Raw genomic sequence first — 16,037 nt, forward strand, 5'->3', positions numbered from 1 at the left:
AGCAGAATATAAGAATCAGCAAAGAATGACCAAAAAACTGATAAGGAAAAAAAATGCAGAGCATGAGAGAAAGCTAGCTAGAATTATAAGGACAGTTGGTAAGTGTTCCTATAGATATTTTTAAAAAAGGAAAAAACTTAAGAGAAACTAACATTGGTCCTATAGAAATTAAGTCTGGGGGATTAATAATGGAAAATGAGGAGGTAGCAGATGAATTGAACTGGTATTTTGCATTGGTCTTCATTATGGAGGATACAAGTATCCCAGAAATAGCTGTAAGTCAGGAAATTGAATTGAGGGAGGAACTCAATTAAATTTCAATCACTAGGGAAGTGGTACTCAATAAATTGTTGGAGCTGCAGGCTGACAATCCCCTGGATCCTGATGAACCTTAACCTAGGATCTTAAAACAAATGTCTAGTGAGATAGTTGATGTGTTGGTTTTAATTTTCCAAGATTCGGGGAAGATTCCATGAAATTGGAAGATAGAAAATGTATTTAAAAAAGGGAGACAGAAAGCAGGAAACTCCAGGCCAGTCAGGTTAATATCTGTCCTAAGAAAAATGTTAGAAACTATTTTTAAAGACATTATAGTAGGGCATTTAGATAAATTCAGGGTAATCAGGGAGAGTCAACATGGTTTTGTGAAAGGGAAATCATGTTTAACTAATTTATTGGAGTTCTTTCAGAAGTAACATGTGCTGTGGATGAAGGGGGAATTGAAGGATGCACTGTGCTTAGATTTCCAAAAGATATTTGAAAAGGTGCCACATCAAAGGTTATTGCGAAAAAATGAAAGTTCAAGGTGTAGGGGGTAACGTATTGACATGGATAGGTTGGCTAGCTAACAAGAAACAGGTGGTCGGATAAATGGATCTTTTCCTGTTTGACAACATGTAATGAATGGTGTGCCACAAGGATCAGTGCTCAATTGAATGACTGCGATAAAGGGACTGACAAGGTATGGTTGCTAAGTTTGATGACTCAAAGATAAGTAGGAAAGTAAATTGTGAAGAGGATGTAAAGAGGCTACAAGGGAATATAGATAGGTTAAGTGAATGGGAAAGATTTAGCAAATGAAATATAATGTGGGAAAATGTGAATTTGTCCATTTTGGCAGGAAAAATTAAAAAGAGACATACTATCTAAATGGTGAGAGATCGCAGAGCTCTGCGATACAGCGAGATCTAGGGGTCTGATGCATAAATAGCAAAAGGCTAGTAATTAGGAAAGTTAATAGAATGTTATAATTTATTGATTTGAATACCAAAGGAGAGAGGTAATGCAGTTGTACAGGGCATTGGTGAGACCATATCTGGAGTACTGTACACAATATTAATCTCCTTATTTAAGAGAACGATGTAAATGTGTTGAAAGAAGTTCAGAGAGGTTTGCTGAACTAATATATTGGATGGGTTGTTGTTTAAGGAAAGATTGGACAAGTTCGATTTGTATCCGCTGGAGGTTAGATGAGGCGACTTGATTGCAACATATAAGATCCTGAAAGGCCTTGACAAGATTGATGTAGAGAGAATCTAGAATAAAGGGCCATTGTTTAAAAATAAGGAGTTGCTCATTTAGGACAGAAATGAAGAGAATTTTTTTGAGGTTCTTGAGTTTTTAGAATTCTTAAGGCAGTGAAAACAGTGTTTTTGAATGGTTTTAAGGCAGAGTAGATGGATTCTTGATAAGCAAGGGGTGAAAGGGTGTAGGCGGGAATGTGGATCTGAGATTGCAATCAGATTAGCCACAAACCCATCGAATGGAGGAGCAGGCTGAAGGTCGAGTGCCTATTCCGGCTCCTAATTCATAAGTTCATATTTCACTACATGTTGTACCAAGTGTTCATTATTTTGTTTCTCTTGTGTATAGCTGCGAACTTTGACTGTTGAAGGCTGTGAATACAGAACCGTGCACAGTGACCTGATGCGAGATCTCTTGCTTTTGTCCACTAGCACATACAGTCAGGTGATTGCTTTTGGAATTATCGCATTTAATTTTTGCAGTATTTTTCCCAATAGGAGTACTGAATTTCACATGTTTCTTTAGTCTGTTTGTTAATATTTCTCTTTTTCAGTTAATTACTTAACTTACTTTTACTTAATTAAGATTAATTAATTCTTAATTAATCAAGAATAATTAGCAATTGTTTATAGCTAATTACATAGCTAATTAAACACATTGTCACTTTTGATCTTAACAAGTAACTTTTTCCAACCTTTCCTTTATACTGCGATTGCTTTCTGTCTTCTAATCACTGTTCTCCTGAAAATTACACTTGGGTGTGACAATGCCCTGCCAGATGGACTGCTAAGCCTTGATAATCCCAAGGATCTCTATATGGCCATTTCTCAGCTCCAGTGAAGCAAAATAAAACATTCTCAATTCTTGGTCCCTTGATAATGTTACAATGAATTTACACTGCACCTTATGTCGTCCTGTAATGGAACAAGCAATAATACAGATTAGGCTAGCTGCAGCATAACTGAGGTATTGTATAAATGAAATATTACTCCCTTGTTTTTGTATTCCACACTTGTGGGCACAAAACAAAAAAAATCTGTTTGCCACTTTTATGGAATTAAGTATCATTGCCACCCTTTTAATTTCTTGAGATGCCTATACTAAATTCCTCGACACTTGGTAAAATCTCTATTTAAAGCGTATTTCCTTTCCCAATTGTTACTAATAAAATGTACCATAGCATTTCTCCATCAAATAGTAACTGCCCAAGTGGCAGATTATATGTTCTCCTGTAATTTTTCCCGAGTCTTTATCCTGCTTTTATCACCATGGCGGCACAGTGGATAGCACAGCACTAGGGACCTGTGTTCGATTTCCAGGTTGGGTCACTGTCTGTGCAAAATTTGCACATTCTCCATGTCTGCGTGCGTTTTCTCAGAGTGCTCCAATTTCCTCCCACAGTCCGAAAGCTGGTTAGGTGCATTAGCCATACAAAATTCTCCCCAAGTGTACCCAAACAGGCACCGGAGTGTAGTGACTAGGGGATTTTCATAGTAACTTCATTGCAATGTTAATGTAAGCCTACTTCTGACACAAATCAATAAACTTTAAAACTTGTCAGAAGTAGGCTTACATTAACACTGCACCTGACCAACACATCTTTCAGAGGAAACTGGAGCACCCGGAGGAAACCCACACAGGCAAGGGGAGATTGTGCAAACTCCACACCAACAGTGACCCAAACAGGGAATCATACCTGGGTCCCTGGCGCTGTGAGGTAGCAATGTGACCGTGCCAACCACTGTCCCACCATGCCTCTCTTCATTTATTGAGTTTTGTGAAAGGCAGCTTAATGCTGTCCATTAAAATGTGCCTTATGAATGCTGCTCTTCATTTGTATGTAAATGTTTACAACTAATTAATAAATCAAATGCATTAAATTTATACACTTACAGTATGTTTATAATTTTTTTGACCTGCACACTAATCCATAAAAGAGTAAATGATAGAATAAAGTTAGTTTAGATGTTTTGGCAACATACACTATGATAATGTCATGTTTTACAGTTTACAATTCATGGATTCATTCAAGCAGAAGTTTAAAAAAATTATGATTGTAATTAAATGTTTTCTTTATGTTGTACAATAAATAGTCCAACCCTTTTCTCATAATGATGTATGCATTTGCAGGTGCGTAGTAAAGCCCAGCATGTTTTCTTCACAGCCTTGGGGACTTACAATTTTTGCTGTCGAGATCTTATTCCACTGGTGCTGGAATATTTGCAGCCTGACAAACAGAATATAAGCCAGCAACAATTAAAAGTAAGTTTGTGGTGTGTGATAAAGAGCTATGTGATCATAGAATATTTCCATACTATCTCCGCCCTGTTACAGCAATTTGTTTATGATTCTCCACTTAATAATTATCCCATCTGAAATTATCTTTCTGTAGTTATGATCTGTCTGTAGCATACTTTTATCTTTTTCAAAGACCACGATGTTATAGAGTAGTTAGACATATTTTAAAATGTTGCACAGGAACTTACAACCATTCAATTTTTGTCCTGGATGCAATCTAAAGAAAATCTAAAGATGCAAGTATCAATTTATTTACTGCATGTACTCTTTAAGAGTCGAATTTTTGAGATCCATTTTGTAGACATGAAGTTAAGGGGTTGTCTTTTACATGGGTGATATTTTTGAGGAGCTTACTTTCAACAAAAACACATCTGCCCAGCATATCTAACATGGCTCTCACACAAATCTACAAGGTAATGGGAGAAGCAGTGCACATATCAGTGGTTTGTTCTCTGTCTGTCACACCAACACCAAAAACACCTCTCAGCCCATGACCTTAGCATTGGTGCCGGAGTGTTGCACTGAGTCAGTACTCTCAAAGATTTGATGGGCAAAGCCCAAGTCTTCCCTCCTCTCCGCAGTAAAAGCTGAGGATGACGTTTGGTTTAAAGTTTGCTCTGGAAGTTGGTCTCTTATTACTCTTCTCCGATCTGTTAGTTTCTTCCCCCACAAATCAAAATCAATCTACGTTTATTCTGCCTTAATTGACCAGCACACACTGGAGGAATTGGGGTATTTGCAACTGCTGTAATAAATAATAAATTGTGGTTTTTGATGTGTTTGTACAGATTATATTTTTGTTCTGAACTTTTTGGGTTTGATCCCTGAAAAAGTAGAGTCGACTTTTACATGAGGTACATGAAAAACAACGGTATTTTAAGCTAAAAATATGGGGTTGACTTTTACATGAGATTGACTTGAACATTAGTGTGTGAGATATTATTATTATTTGGTGAAGGCTTTCTACAAAGTTGATGATCTTTTCTGAGGGTACTTTTGGAGATTGTTGTCATCTTGGGCTTCATAATTTATTTGTTTCCCTAATTGATTCATGGGGTTTCCGTGATTCTGAGATTTTCAGAATTTTTGATAGTATTGTCACTTATTCCTGTTGCGTATTGCTCCAAAAATGAATATTTATTTGATTTATTCACATGAACAGAAACGTAGCAGAAGGATCTGTTAATGCCGGCCAATATTTGCTCATTGATGATTTCTGTCTCCATTGCTGCTTTCCATTCTTTACTGTGCATAGAGATTTGGTCTTTGGAAAATAGAATTAGGATAAAGATTATGGTTTTGAGGCTATTATCTCCAACAATTTGTAACTTTTCCTTTTTGTCATCTGGTTCAGAGTTTTGATATTTGGGGATGTAAATCACTCCAGATCTAATGCACCTCTTCTGTGTGATTTACATCCTGTAGAAATGGTTTGTAAGATCATTGGGACCCATTTTACATTGGTTGTTGAGGGAGCATTGTACTTTGAAGACTAGCAATTTTCCAATTTCAAATGCATCTGGACTAAACACAAATGTACCTGTGTTGGGGTTTTGATTGCTGGATATTGTCCTTCGCTGGAAGGACCAACCTTTTGTCTTAGATCATTGCAGCAGCTAAAATCTGTCAGGATGGAAGGTTTTAATGGGAAGGTTTTAATATTTTGTTTCTTGTTGGTGAGTTGTGCAATACATGTTTGTACTGGGTTGTCATCTGTTTTTCTGTAAATTCTTGATTAGAAATAGAGCAAGTTTATTCTCTAACCTTCAAGATCATCTTCTGCTTCTCCCTTCATCTAAAATGCACATCCATGCTTTTTTTTTACCTTCTGCTGTACTGTCCCAACATACGTGAGATCCCACTCTGATACGAGCATAGTCTTGTGAATATCTGGTGATGTTTGCTCATTATCATTTTCACATTTTGAGTAGCCAGTCTACTGTCTTCGCTATAGCTCCTTCATTTACATCTTAAACATTTTTATCATTTGGCCTGAACTCGGTGTGTCAAATCCCGCATTCTTTGGCGAGGCAAATGGTTAAACTTTCATTTCTTTGCAGCACCTTTTTTTTCTTTCAAAGATTGTCTCCCTTTTTTTGGTGCTGAAACCTTGTTGCATAATTTCTAGGAAGGCTTAAGAATGTCTAGGAATTCTGAAGTAATTTTAGCCCTTAGCTCTGTTCCCTCACTCAAGTGTTCATTTAGGTAGGAGTTTCAGACTACATCCAGTCAATTATGAAAACCAGCACCTATCTCTTTGTACTCTCATCTCAATTTTCATCACAATGCTGTATTGTTGTGTCCAATTTGATCTACCACACTTCAGGCAAGGTGATGATGTTTTAGCAGGGGTGTGAGGATGTTTATTAGAATGGTTCTGGGATGAGGGATTATAGTTGAATGGATAGACTATGGAGTTGTTCTTAGTTCAGTGAAGACGAAGAGGATATTTGATAGAAGTATTTAAAATCATGAACTGTTTCGATAGAGTAAAAAGAGAGCATCGTGATCTGGGGTGTGGGGGGGAATAATGAGAAGGCAAAGATTTAAGCTGATTAACAAAAGAACCAGAGGCAACATGAGGAAAACCTTTTTATACAGCGATTTGATTAGGATTTAGATGGGACTTTTTGATAGGATGGTAGATTCAGATTTAATAGTAATCTTTGAAAGAGAATTGGCAATTTGCTTGAAGGATAAATTAATTATTGTAGGGTTATGTGGAAAGAATGGAGAGGCAGGACTAACTGAATTGTTCTTCGAAAGAACCTGCACGGGCTTCGAGTCAAATAGCCTCCTTTTTGTGCTATACTATTCTATGATTCTGCTGAAAAGTTTCTCCTCTATACCCATCATTTCAAGACTCAAATTCTTTCACAATTTTCCAAAGCTAGGCTATTATGCAAGCTGTGACTCATCCAAAACTCTGCCTGTGATGAGTTGAGTTAATAAAAACATTGAAATTGAAATGTTTGTCTTACTGTCACAATTGCGGTTTGCTTCTTTGTAATTGAATTTTTTTCTCCAGATTTTTCAGGTAGTTTCCAATTTTTTTCAGTTGTAATTTTTCTCATATTTTAAAATAGGGTGCTCTGTACTGTCTTCTTGGAAACCACAATGGAGTCTGCTTGGCCAACCTTCATGACTGGGACTGCATTGTTGCTACGTGGCCAGCGATAGTCTCTTCAGGACTCAGCAAAGCAATGTTTTTGGAGAAACCTTCCATAGTTCGTCTATTCGATGATCTTGCAGAGAAGATACACAGACAGTATGAAACAATCGGTCTAGATTTTGGAGTAAGTAATTATTAATACTCTAAATAGGGATAGTAAATGTCGCGGCAGTTATCCTCCCCTTTGAATGTGGGACATGCTCAACCTTTGAGCATAAAACCAAGTCTCTTTCTACTGTATATCACTTAGAATTCCTGGGGGATACTGGCAGTGGCCAGTCAGAGCACTTGAGCGTGAAGCAATGCAGCCGTGCAAATGAGGCAGACAGTAGTTTCCTCCCCCAACACATAGCAACTGCCCATTTGGAGAGTCAGGAAGAAATGGAACCTAGGGCCTATGCTCAGCTTCTTTCAGATTGAAGGGTCTAAGGCAGTCAGCATTAAGAAGATGGAACCAGGTAAAAGACTTCTTCCTTATAAGTAAAGGATATAATCTTCAGAGTTGAAGTCCTCTTGCTATTGTTTATACCACTGCTGTAGATTTTTGAAGTGAAACAGCAACTGGATTTCCATTACCATTTTCTAGTTGCAAGATCTTGTCAGGAAAGGACTGTGCTAGGAAAACATCTGGCTTGAATAATGATAGCGATTTGAAATCCATGTGAATACAAGTCAAGTCAGGTGGGCCTAATGGAAGGAAAAATGGCTTACAGTTGTTAAGATGCTGTTTTGAGCACTTGATCTGCAGTTCCTGATGCATAATTGAAAAGCCAAATTTTAATTGGTAATTGTACAAAAGATGGAAATACTGGAATACAAATGATGGAAATATAAGAGTATTCCAGGTCATTGCCCGATAGGTAAAACCGCTCATTGTTTTAAGACATGCATGTAGCTCCATTCATATTTTGGACTTTATAACTGATTATTTTCTTATGAGAAAAGGTTATTTAGCAGTAAAACTAAATGCCTTGTCTGCTCAGATTTCAGATCGCTGTGTGGAACTTTCTGCGTCCTTGATTCAGAAAATAGACCCAAGTTCTAATTTGTCTCCTATTACTGCCGAAGAGATTGAGCGTGGAATCCAGAGCCAAATAGCAAAAAATAATGAGTCTTTACGGTAAGCAGAATTCATCAGTAAATGAAAATTCAGCACTACATTAAATGCTTTCTTAATTAAGATTTATTTTTATTCTTTAGGAATTATCAGAAACTAATTGATGCCTTGTTGGACTTGCTGGAGCAGCGAAACTTGTAAGTTTTTAAAACTATGGTAACCTATTTTTGGCTCAATGTAATGTCTTTAGTTTCCAGTATGGCACATTTCAACTCTACCCACTTAAACAGGTGTTGCAATACTGTCAGGGTTTTGCACAAGGAAAGGATACATTGGACGGGAAATTCCCTGATCAACAGATTTTCGTTGGAAGTTCAGAAGCGGTGCTACAATACAAACCGGGTGTCATATACAGTGAACCTCGAGAGGTTTTCTCCCTGTGTCCAGAGGAAAAGTGGTGCAAGTGGCACATTTTAAATGGCTGCCACTTGTTGTACAGACTGAGCTGCCTACCTGCACAGGCCAGCAATGGGGTTTACCCATGGGGATGATTAGAACCAGAGTGCGCACATGTAGTTACGATTTCTGTTGTTCCCCAGTCATCACTATTGAAAAGTGAGTGAGAGTGTGGACAGTGTTTGAGGATAGTATTTGGCTCAGCTTTAATGGATGAGTAGTCATTTAGCTTTCTCTCAATTACTGGTTGGATTCATGTATGAAGAATGACTCTTTACACGAGAACCTGAAATACTACAGCGGAACTATTCCAGAATAGGCTTGTGCCCTAGGAGGAGGGAAAAGAGGTAAAGTCAGAGGAAATATAGCAATGGAGGAAAATAACACATTGAGGTACAAAGCCACCACCTAAAGATGCAGCTTTCCCTACAATTTTCCTCTGTAGAAAAATATTAAATATACTGGGTGGAATTCTCCCAAAAAAAGACCAAGTGCCAAATTCTCGTAAAAACTGGAATAACTCCAATTGGTTTTTGAACGGGATTTTCAGAACGTATCTCCACAATGTGTATCACAGTGCCTCAGCATGAATCATGATAAAAATCTGGGGACGAGGCCTATTCAGACTGGAGAGGCTGGCGGCATGGCTCTTAATAGGCCACTGTGCATGCACCAATCTGTGAGCGCCAAGATTGGCGCATGCGCAGTAGCCTGCATTGCCGGCCTTCTGATTGCTGGCCAGTCCTGCCACACTGGCTTGAAGAGACCCCCCTCCCCACCCCTGATCACTGGCCTCCTGGGTGTGTCCAACCCCCTCCTAATCCCCCTGATCGCTGGCCTTCCTCCCTTTATCATTGATCCAAAGTGCAGTGTGGCAGCAGGACCCCTCACCTTGCTCCCTTGGCACTGCCTGCTGCCTGGTGGGCAGTGCCAAGGTGCCCTTAGGCATTGCCACTTTGCTCCTTGGGCAGTGCCAGGGGGCCAGGCTGGCACTCCAAACTGGCAATGCTGGGGAGCATCCCTGACCTTTGGGGAACCTACATGGCTCCCCTTCACTCCTGCGGGGTCGGGCCACCTGCTTGGAGTTGGGGGGGGAGGGGGGGGGAGTCGCGTGGAGACCAGCCGGGCCGGAGACTTCAGTCCCTGACCTGCTAATAGGATTTAAATTAGATTTTAAATATTCAAATCTGCTCCATGCTGATTTTTGGCATGAAGCGAACGACACCAGAAATCCAGTGGGCAGAGGCCGTGGCGCCCAGCAGGGACCCTGCATCACAGCTTCCGCTTATATCTGCCAGCCCGCTGTGCTGCTGAGCAGTGTAAAAGGCTGGAAGAATTTCCCCCGTTCTTACAATATCCTATCCTTAAGTGGAAGAATAAGACTAATGCCAGCCTATTACATTATGATCCACTAGTAAATGCACTGATTTTTGTTATATGTTAAGCTGTACTCATACAATATCCAAAAGAACAACTATGATGCGTCATTGAGTCAGGTTTATTGATCGCATTATTGCAAAAAGAATATCTTCACCACTGCCATGATGCACAGAATTGGATATTTTAACATTGCATCACTTTCATTAGTTATGATATGTTTGCCAACAAATACTTCGAACAAATCATGTAATGACTTTCATTTTTAATCCGAAAACTTTGATTTTTTTTTTAGACCATGGAAATTTGAACAAATAGCCATTGGTTTCCTTTCCCTGTTGCTGAGAGATGATGTGCCACTACCTACGAGAGGAATCAAATTTTTCATAGAGTGTCTCAATCATGATGCCTTAGTTGTCCGGAAGGTAGGTATTCTTTGTTTTAAATTCCACATGTCTAAGCAAAGAGAGGAATTGGATTTTTGGTACTTAATTTCCCAGTATCTGGTACACCTCATCAATTGCATGAAGTATGAATCATCATAGAATCCCCATTGTGCAGAAGGAGGCCATTCGGCCCATCAAGTCTGCACCAACTACAATCCCACCCAAGCCATATTCCTGCTAATCCGGCTAACACTGGGGTCAATTTAACATAGCCAATTAACCTAACCTGCACATCTTCGGACTGTGGGAGGAAACCAGAGCATCCAGAGGAAACCCAGACACTGGGAGAATGTGCGAACTCCACACAGACAGCGACCCAAGGCCGGAATTGAACTTAGGTCCCTGGTGCTGTGAGACAACAGTGCTAACACTGTGCCACCCAAACTGGCACCTTAGTGGGTTAATAGATAATAGATCAATGTCTTTGGCAAGTTTCAGAATTAAAATGGGTGATTACGGGAAATTGGGGCACTAAGATTAACAAATTTGCTTCTTAAGGTGACCTTTAGCACTGGTTTAAAGTTTTAAAAGGTAAAAGAAACTGGTAACTGAGGGCATAAAACAGCCTATGTTCTAACAAGGATGTTGCATGATTAGCATAATCTAAGTGAATTATTACAAAACACCAGTAATCAGGCATCCAGTTAGGATGGAAATATGACTTTAGATATTAGAAAAGAAAGGAACTGCCTATCAAAGTAAATGTTTACGTGGTTGGTTTTTTTTTTGAAACACCATTGTGTGTTGCTCCCTATCTAATTGCAAAAAGTATTTGCTGACAGCAGCCTTAGGAAAGGAACATTTCAACTTTGTGTGCTTAAATGGGTATTTAAATAGATTCCAGACTTTCATATAAGGAAAGGATAGACTGGGGGAAAAGTACTAAAGCAGCATAATAGATTTTCATAGGAAATACAGAAGCAGTGCTGCAGTTCAAATTAGGATCATATATAGTGAATGAAATGAGAGATTTGCTCCCTTTGTCCAGAAACAGTGAGGTGGCATAAATGACTGTCAATGCTGTCTACCTGTATAGACCAGCAGTAGAAGGCAGAAAAACTTACACATGGGATCAATCAGCAACCCGAGTACATGCACTTAGTTACTACTTTTGATGTTGCCCAGTGATCTCTACTGAAAATGCATTAGTGTGGACAATGGGTGACGATGTGATGGATGAACCATCATTTAATTTATCCTCAATTACTGGTTGAGTAATCATTTGAAGAATGATTCTTGGTATGAGGACCAGAAATACTGCAGCTGATTGTGAAACTATTCCAGAGTACGTTTCTGCCCCTAGGAGATGGGGAAAAAAATAAAATGCATCAAAGTATTGATTCTTCCGTTGCAGATGGAGAATGCGCATATCTCTTCTACTGAATTATTTTCCATAAGATCTTAAATGGGCGGCACAGTAGCACAGTGGTTAGCACTGCTGCTTCACAGCTCCAGGGGCCTGGGTTCGATTCCCGGCTTGGTTCACTGTCTCTGTGGAGTTTGCACATTGTTCTCATGTCTGCATGGGTTTCCTTCGGATCCTCCTGTTTCCTCCCACAGTCCAAAGGTGTGTGGGTTAGGTTGATTGGCCATGCTAAACTTGCCCCTTAGTGTTCTGAGATATGTAGGTTCGAGGGATTAGTGGGTAAGTATGTAGGGATATGGGGGTAGAGAGCAGTGGGATTGTGGTCGGTGCAGACTGAATGGGCCAAATGGCTTCTTTCTGCCATTTGGCCCATTATGTTGTCCTGTAATGGAACAGGATTCTTATGATTCTACTTCTCTTTCTATGTTAAAAGGTGCAGACCACCATCCAAAGTCAGTAATGTACTTGGTACACGTAAAATAAATGGGAAGGGGGGGGGATTCTCCAAGCCTGGGGATTCAAGCGGAAACTGTGTAGCGGGCTTCCCGCTGGGCACCGTGGCCTCCACACATCTCTGGCTGCTGGATTTCTGGTGCTGTCAACTATGTATCAGAAATCGGGGTTGGCCTACCGGTGGGGTGCGGAGGATGGGAGACAGGGACTGCCCTGGAGGGGGGAAGGAGGCCATTGTGATGTGGAGATGCTGCGTTGGACTGGGGTAAACATAGTAAGAAGTCTCACAACGCCAAGTTAAAGTCCAACACACCACCAGCTGCTCCTTCATCGGGTGAGTAGGGAGTTCTGATCACAAACAGGGCATATAAAGGCACACACGATTTACAGAATGCTGATTAGAATGCAAGTCTTTACACCTAATCAGGTCTTAAAGGTGCAGACAACATGAGTGGAGATAGCATTAAGCATAGGTTAAAGAGATGTGTATTGTCTCCAGACCGGATAGTAAGCGACATGTTGCAAGCCCAGGCAAGCCATGGGGATTACAGCTCATGTGAGATGAACCCAGGATCCCGGTTGAGGCTGTCCTCATGGTTCCTTTCCTGTTGGCGGACACTTCAGCGGTCTCGGGCATTCGGCCTCTGATCTTTGGGTAGACATTCTCCAAGGCAGCCTTCATGACACACGACAACGCAGAGTCGTTGAGCAGAGACTGATAGCCAAGTTCCGCACACATGAGGACAGCCTCAACCGGGATCTTGGGTTCATGTTGCACTATCTGTAGCCCCCATGACTTGCCTGGGCTTGCAACATCTCACTTACTGTCCTGTCTGGAGAGAATACACATCTCTTTAACCTATGCTTAATGCTATCTCCACTCACGTTGTCTGCACCTTTAAGACTTGATTAGCTGTAAAAACTCACATTCTAATCAGTATTCTGTAAACTGTATGTGCCTTTATTTGTCCTGTTTGTGATCAGAACGCCCCACTCACCTGACGAAGGAGCAGTGCTCCGAAAGCTAGGGGCGTTTACTATCAAACAAACCTATTGGACTTTAACATGGTGTTGTGAGACTTTAGTGGGAGGGGGCTGCCCAGACATTTTTATGGGGTCAGCGATTGGAGTGTTGGTGGGTCTCGTGGCTAACAATTGGGGGGTTACAGGGCTGGCCACAGCAATCGGGAGGCCAGTAGTGCAGCTCCATTGGGCATGCGCCAGTCTCTGCTATGACAGATCAGCGCATGCCCAGTGACCCCTCAAGTGGGAATAGGCCCTGCCCCTGATGATTATTATTCACGCTAGTGCACTCTGCAGTGCACGGAGTGTGGGAGGTTCATTTTGAAAGTTCCACTTAAAAAAAACTAGTGGGATTTACTTCAGTTTTTACGCAAATTTGACACTTCGAATTTTTTTGGGACACTCCTACCCAAAAAGTTATTGCTTAATTGAAAATCCCTTTAATCCAGAGATAAAAGAGCAATTGAGATATTCATTATCATTGTATGAGTGAAATGGAAGAGAATATCTCCATGGCCAGCATTATACTGCAAGTGCTGAAAACATGGGTCAAATTACCAATGTTTCAAGCAATAATGAGAGCTAACACTAATTGCTTTCTTCTTTAAACTGAATTGTTGTCTGATAAATTGATGTGTCATAGTTCTTGATCCTGCATTGTGGTTTATATATATTAAACATATGGAAAATTACAATTATTGATGTGTATAATGAAGCATTTCATGATCAAAAAAATCAGAAATGCAACAAATGCCTCAGCAAATACTTTGTGGCAGAGATTGGAGTTGACTACAAAGCCACAATTTTGACCAGGAATTCCGATGGTAGTTTTGAATGCCTTGGATTACACAGACACACATGATATGTTGTTGGGATCTCAGAATATCAAGAGTATGTGGCAGTTACAAGAAATTACATGTGACCAGTGCTAAATTGCTCTCATCTATAGATGGCAATATCTGCTGTGGCTGGCATCATGAAGCAGCTGAAGAGACCTCACAAAAAAATAGAGATCGATCCACACACACTTTGTAAGTAGAAATGATGTTTGTGATGAATTTGTCAGTGATATTTCGATTTAAATGTTAAACCTATCAAAAGATATGCAGATATTTTGAACAAGTTGCATGTTTCTAATTTGGAATGTTCTTAAAGGTGTGGCAGAAGTTGTAATGATTCTGGAAACCTCTCAATTTTGTCTAAATCTTTTATTTGTTACTGAATTCTGCATGAAAAATTACAACAAAGTTTTAGAATTTGTTCACTTCTTTAAAATGAATTGACTTGAACATCAGGTAATTTAATTACGAGTAACACCTAGCATCTTTCGACACATTCAAATTTGTGTTGGAGATATTTCCTGCATAAAATTAACATTTCATTTTAATATCTACCTCTGTGGGCAGATTACTGCAAAATACAGATTACACGTGAAATTATACTTGCATCCAACTGCCTACTCTTGTGTTTTAATGTTGAAATTTTTTATGATCCCAGCACTAAATTCTCTTGCTTATGCTTGCACAATCTCACCCATGCTTTGTACTAGTTGGATGTATTTAACAGTATTGCTAGCTATATGGAGAAGATTGGAATTGATGCTAATTATGGTATTCACATCCCAAGGAATTTTATTTGCGAACTTTATTAGAAATATTTACAATGTTTACTTGCAGTTACAAGTCTTTAACATGTCCTCACTGAAAACAGTAAAGATATGAATAAGAATGCCTAAACCTCTGATCTTTCAGTAAAAGTAGAATTAAAGTGTTCGCAAAAGTAATTTTGTATGCTGGATATGCAACTAAATGATAGAACATAGGACATACTAAACGATAAAGACCAAAATCCAAATTGTCAATTACCCTGATTGTTACATGATGCAACAATAATGAAATTGTTGACAACTTATAGCAATCGCACTCTGTCAAGTTGTCTACAATAAGCCCATGAGGTGCTGGGAATCTTTGGAAGTCATCTGCTTCACGCAAACCTGTTATTCTTATTTATAACAATACTATTCATGTGTATTTTGCACAGTTGTGTCACTAGTGAAAATTTGAAAAAATGTTTTGACCCTAAGGCTTCCTGATTTTTAAGCTTTTCTCATAAATATTGTGCGTTGTTGTATTGTGTGCATTTCCTAACTAGATGGATCCCATCCAAATACAATCCAGCCAGGAGACAGGCCTGATAACAAGTGGCTCCATTACAATAGTTCCAATTTGCCAAGGACTCAAGAGGAATGGGAAGCCTGTTTATTTGTGGAAAAGACACATTGGGGGTACTATACCTGGCCACAGTAAGTATAAGACTAAGATGATGTATTTTATATCTGGAAATGCAAGCTATGTGAATATTTTCTGTTCAAATCCTTAAAGTTCATGCTCTATAAAATTAACAGTGGAGATACTTCTTCCAATATTTGAAGAATTGGAAATATTCAGTTGAAAGTGCTGAATTCTTCAAAATTAAGTGAACTGATGTCAAAGTAATGCATTAATATAAGCCATGCCATCATAGTTCTTGTAAAGCATGTAACCTTGTTTGGTAAGTTAATAGTCTATAACAGAGTGATTTATAGTGAAAGTGAAGTTTTGTGAAGTGCTTTTAAAGAACAGTTGAAAGATGAATATGTTTAAATCATTATGTTTCTATCTAATTAGGAAGCTACTTGTTTACGCCCCAGTGGACCAACAACCGAAACTAGGAAGGAGTAGAAATGAAATGTCAGAGGTAAGAGCTATTTCAGTGTTGAGTAACATTTTCCAGTAATCAGTTAGGGATTATTTGATAAACCTGGGTGTACAAAGGGACCTGGGATGTCTTTGTTCATACATCACTGAAGGCTGATGTGCAGTTGCT

General features: G+C 39.4%; 1 protein-coding gene across 2 annotated transcripts in view; it reads left to right on the top strand.

Annotated features, from left to right (window-relative positions):
- Window positions 1-16,037, top strand: part of LOC145350944 (proteasome activator complex subunit 4-like) — a 156,884-nt gene that overhangs the window by 86,876 nt on the left and 53,971 nt on the right. For both annotated transcript variants that reach the window (XM_080200453.1, XM_080200454.1), the window contains 9 exons: window positions 1,873-1,968; window positions 3,655-3,786; window positions 6,909-7,118; window positions 7,978-8,114; window positions 8,195-8,248; window positions 10,180-10,309; window positions 14,122-14,203; window positions 15,324-15,474; window positions 15,839-15,908. In XM_080200453.1, coding sequence (XP_080056579.1) covers window positions 1,873-1,968; window positions 3,655-3,786; window positions 6,909-7,118; window positions 7,978-8,114; window positions 8,195-8,248; window positions 10,180-10,309; window positions 14,122-14,203; window positions 15,324-15,474; window positions 15,839-15,908 — 1,062 coding nt within the window. The remainder of the gene's footprint in view (window positions 1-1,872; window positions 1,969-3,654; window positions 3,787-6,908; window positions 7,119-7,977; window positions 8,115-8,194; window positions 8,249-10,179; window positions 10,310-14,121; window positions 14,204-15,323; window positions 15,475-15,838; window positions 15,909-16,037) is intronic.

The sequence above is a fragment of the Carcharhinus amblyrhynchos genome, chromosome 12, assembly GCF_965287045.1.
Source record: "Carcharhinus amblyrhynchos chromosome 12, sCarAmb.v2.hapA, whole genome shotgun sequence".
In the NCBI taxonomy this organism is placed as follows: Eukaryota; Metazoa; Chordata; class Chondrichthyes; order Carcharhiniformes; family Carcharhinidae; genus Carcharhinus; species Carcharhinus amblyrhynchos.